The sequence below is a fragment of the Carassius carassius genome, chromosome 1, assembly GCF_963082965.1.
Source record: "Carassius carassius chromosome 1, fCarCar2.1, whole genome shotgun sequence".
In the NCBI taxonomy this organism is placed as follows: domain Eukaryota; kingdom Metazoa; phylum Chordata; class Actinopteri; order Cypriniformes; family Cyprinidae; genus Carassius; species Carassius carassius.
In genome coordinates, this window is record NC_081755.1 from 649791 (window position 1) to 654804 (window position 5014).

Here is a 5014-nt window from a genome sequence, read left to right on the forward strand (position 1 = left end):
CATTGGAAATATGATTTTCAAAAGACAAGTTGATGTCTAATATAACACCCAGATTTCTGACTGTAGAGGAAGTAACAGTACATCCGTCTAGCTGCAGATTGTAATCTACGAGATTCTGTGTAGTGTTTTTGGGTCCAATTAATTAATATCTGTCTTATCCGAATTTAATTGGAGAAAATTATTGGTCATCCAATCTTTTACATTTTTAACACACTGTTAGCTTAGATAATTTAGAAGTTTCATCTGGTCTCCTTGAGATATATAGCCAAGTATCATCAGCATAACAGTGGAAGCTAATTCCGTATTTTCTAATAATATTACCAAGGGGCAACATGTATATTGAAAATAGAAGGGGACCTAGGACGGATCCTTGTGGCACTCCATATTTTACTGGTGATAAATGAGATGACTACCCATTTAAATAAACAAAATGGTAATGATCGGACAGGTAGGATCTAAACCATCTTAGAGCCTGCCCTTGAATAACTGTATAGTTTTGTAATCGATCTATGAGTATGTCATGATCTATGGTGTCGAACGCTGCACTAAGATCAAGTAAAGCTAGAAATGAGATGCAGCCTTAATCTGACGCAAGAAGCAAGTCATTTGTAATTTTAACAAGTGCAGTTTCTGTGCTGTGGTGGGGTGTATTAATGTATTGATGTCTGTTAATCTGGAAATGACTTTCATTTGTCTTTTCACCTTAGACCTCATGCTGCTGAAAGGGGAGTGCAAAGCACTGAATGAAATGGTAGAGGAAGAACGATATGAAAAGAGCCTAAATGAATATGGAAACCTTAAAATTGACAAGAAAATTCACTCTGGAAAGAAGCATTACACTTGCCAACAGTGTGGAAACAGTTTCACTCAAAAAGGCATACTTAGCAGACACAAGAGGATTCACTCTGGAGAGAAGCCTTACACCTGCCAACAGTGTGGCAGAAGTTTCAATAGGAAAGAAAATCTTCATTTGCACATGAGAGTTCACACTGGGGAGAACCCTTTCACCTGCCAACAGTGTGGGGTAGGTTATACCCAAAAAGGAAACCTTAACAGGCACATGAGGATGCACACTGGAGTCAAGCCTTACACCTGCCAACAGTGTGGAAAGAGTTTCAGTCAAGATGGAAACCTTAAAGTGCACATGAGAACTCACACTAGAGAGAACCCTTTCACCTGCCAACAGTGTGGAATAAGCTTTACTCAAAAAGTAGGCCTTAAAAGACACATGAGAATTCACACTGGAGAGAAACCTTACACCTGCCAACAGTGTGGAAAGAGTTTCAGTGAGCATGGAAGCCTTAAAGTCCACATGAGGATTCACACTGGAGAGAGTCCATTTACCTGCCAACAGTGTGGAAAAGGCTTCATTCAAAAAGTAAGCCTTAACAGACACATGAAAATTCACATCGGAGAGAAGCCATATGTGTGCCATCAGTGTGGAGAAAGTTTCGACCAAAAAGGAGACCTTAGTTACCACATGAAGATTCACACTGGGGAGGCGCCTTTCACCTGCCAACAGTGTGGAAAAACTTTTACTCTAAAAGGAAACCTTAACAGGCACATGAGAAATTTACACTGCATAGAAGCCACACAATCTTAATCAACACACGAGGACTCAAAAGAGAACTGGTTTGTATGTTATCAGTTTACATGAGCATTCACCGAGGAGAAGGACAATTTCATTTTGCTTAATGTAATAAAAATGGTTTTGCCATCACACTTTGAAGCATCCAAAATGTCATGCAATCTTAGCCCCGTATTTGTATCTTTTGTGATCTATATCAGCGGTTTTCAATTCCAGTCTTTGCACTTATGGTTGAAAAGAACAAACATCTGGATTTCAGGACTGGCATTGAAAACCGATGAGCTCAGGAAGTTCAGAAGTGAAGATCAGCAGACTGGTATATATTCAGCAGGATTGGAAACATGCTGTGTGGCACTGCTAGAGTTAGGGAACTTGATCTTGGACTCAGATTTGAGTCTGAGCTCGAGTCCAATTATGAACAATGGACTCAAAACATTTTGGATCTTGGAATTGAATAGCTGAGTACAGCTGAGTCCACAGCACAGTTCAATGGTTCCTAACCTCAACATCTTCTTTACCTTCTCCTCAATGGCGTGGCGCCGAACCTCCGGAACACGATAGGGCCGCTGCCGGACGATCACTCTGGGTGCTGTGCGGATATCGTGTTTGAGTATGTGGGTCCACCCTGGCTGGGGAGAGAACACATCGGTGAACTGACTGGCCAGGTGTTGCAGCTCCGACTTTTGGGCGGCCGAGAGGTGGGGGTCCATGTCCACAGCCACGGGATGTCGCTGAGCGAGGGCTGCAAGCTGGGGCCCGGTCCCGACCCAGCACTTCAGAAGGTTCACGTGGAACAGTTGGTCCTCTCTACGTCGTCCGGACTGCCTTTCCGTCACGCTATAGGGTTCCTGCCAGTTGGCAAAGAATTTACAGGCGTCAGTGGGAACTAGGACCATAACGTGGTCTCCAGGCTGAAACTCCCGTGGCTGGGCTGCCCTGTTGTAATGTTATTGCTGGGCCTTTTTTGGCAAGGTGCTCCCGGACGATGGGAATGACCCTGTCAATCCTCTCCCGCGTCTCCCGGACGTGCTCGATGGTGGAGCGGTGGATGGCCGGCTGCTGTTCCCAGGCTTCTCGGGTGACATCAAGCAGGCCGCGGGGCTGTCTGCCGAAAAGGAGTTCGAAAGGTGTGAACCCGGTGGATGCCTGGGGTACTTCCCGGATGCCGAAGATGACGTAGGGCAGCATCTTGTCCCAGTCGCGCTTGTCCTCAGCAGCCACCCACCGCAGCATTTGCTTCAGGGTTTGGTTGAAGCGTTCGACCAGGCCGTCTGTCTGCGGGTGGTATACGGTGGTGCGGAGCTGTTTTATTTGGAGGAGTTTGCAGAGGTCAGCCATCACCCGGGACATGAAGGGGGTGCCCTGGTCAGTCAGTATCTGGGATGGTAGGCCGACCCGACTACTCAATAGGAAAAGCTCCTGGGCGATGGCTTTAGCGGAGGCTTTGCGGAGTGGGATGGCCTCAGGGTAGCGGGTGGAGTAGTCCAGGATGACCAGGATGTGCTCGTGTCCCCGGGCAGACTTTGGCAGCGGCACCACTAGGTCCATTCCGATCCGCTCGAAAGGCACCTCAATGATGGGCAGCGGAATTAGTGGGCTGGGGGGAGGGGTACGTGGAGACGTCCGCTGGCAGGTGGGACAGGACTGACAAAAACGTTTCACCTCGGCCTCCATGCCCGGTCAATGAAAACGGTCGCGTATGCGTTGGATGGTGTTTTGGGCCCCCAGGTGGCCGGCCATGGGATGGGCATGTGCCAGTTCCAGCACTGCCCCTGTTTTGGTCCATGGAACCACCAATAAAGTCACCAATAAAGTTCTCCTCGCCCCTCCACTGGGCAACACAATATAGCAGCCCGTTTTTGACCACGAAGTGAGGTGTTGGGTGGGGTGCCAGTTGGAGGTCCTTCCCATCGGCGACGCACACTTGGGCCCAGCAGTGTTTGAGGCGGTCGTCCTCGTGCTGCTCTCGGGCAAAGTCCCCAGCCCCCGTTACCTGCTGGAAGAGGTCATAGGGTTATGATGTGCAGACTCACACTCTCTGGGGCTGTCCAAGGCTAGCAGCATGGTTGTGTCTGCTCTGTTTCCAGGGCGACGCTGATGAGAGCTCGGGCCACGCGTCACAATATATATATATATATATATATATATATATATTAGGGATGCCACAATTCTCAATGTAATATTGAACCGTTCGGTACTACATCCACGGTTCAATATGCGCTTGTGAATTGCGTTTTTTTTTTCGGTTTTACGTTTAAATAATTTATGTGCGTTTTATTTCTCTCAGAACTGACTGTTTGTATATGCCTGTAAGTCTATGAGCTGAGATGAGGAAACTCCTCTCCATGAGTAAATATTCAATCAGTATGTAAGGGGGCACTGAACATCATTCCACACTTTAACATGGCGAGCGGCGGTGAAGTGAGGCTACAGTAAGAGGAAGCGTCTGCGTCTTTCAATTCCGTGGTGTGGAGACATTTCAGTTTTGCCGTTGAGTATAATGCAGAGGAAGAAAAAACGGTAAACAAAAAAATGACTTGTCTGCAAGCATTGTTTTAAACATGTAGCCTACTCAAACGGAAACACTTCCAACATGACTGCACATCGGTAATAAAGTCCTCCTAAAACACTGTTGCGAGTGAGAGAATGTTCTCCACTGCCGGGGACATTGTAAGTGCAAAACGCTCTCGTCTTGCTGCAGAGAATGTTGATGACAGGCTTTATCTTCATGCAGAAGAACCTCAAAATACAGGAATAGATAGCTGACCTAAGTGAAATTGCACTTTACATTCTGAATGAAGGATACTGTACTGGAGTACTGTTAAGTTTAATCAAGATGGTTTATTTGTTTACTGAAGTACATGTATGTTTATTTGAAATGGTCAATTTATGTTTACTAACTTCACATGTATGTTTATTTTCAAAATTTAGGAATTTGTGTGTTAAAATAAATTTTATATCATACATTACACTAGGAACTAGTAGACTTTTATTTGCTTTTGATTAAAATAAAGGAGTATTGCAATAAATCGTTTTTATTTTTTGCTTCTTAACCTCTTACTGTTCCTATTGCCTAAGCATAGAATAACAAAAAAAAAGCACACTTATGTGTTAAGCCATCAGAACCGAACCGAAAACCGTGGTTAAAAACCAAGGTATGTATTGAACCGTGGTCTAACTGTATTGTTGCATCCCTAATATATATATATATATATATATATATATATATATATATATATATATATTTAGAGGTGGAACGGTCTGCTGAAAAAAAAAAAAAGTATGGTTCTCCACACACTGTTCGACACAGTTCAGAACTTAAATCTGTCAACGCATCTGTAATATGGTAAAATAAACAGGGTTCAGCTAATGTATGTTCTGTTGATGGATAGGCATTCTGGCTTCCCTATACATACAAACCATTCG

At 44.8% G+C, this 5014-nt stretch overlaps 1 protein-coding gene across 1 annotated transcript; it reads left to right on the top strand.

The window, feature by feature from the left end:
- The first annotated feature begins 724 nt into the window (after positions 1–724).
- On the top strand, positions 725–1722 carry LOC132134348 (gastrula zinc finger protein XlCGF8.2DB-like). The gene has a single exon (XM_059547062.1). It carries the CDS (start codon positions 749–751, stop codon positions 1601–1603), a length of 855 nt encoding a protein of 284 aa, XP_059403045.1. The 5' UTR covers positions 725–748; the 3' UTR covers positions 1604–1722.
- The last annotated feature ends 3292 nt before the right edge of the window (positions 1723–5014 follow it).

Bases quoted from the DNA above. Each gene is read 5' to 3' on its own strand.
- LOC132134348 (XM_059547062.1), top strand. From the start codon at position 749: ATGGTAGAGGAAGAACGATATGAAAAGAGCCTAAATGAATATGGAAAC.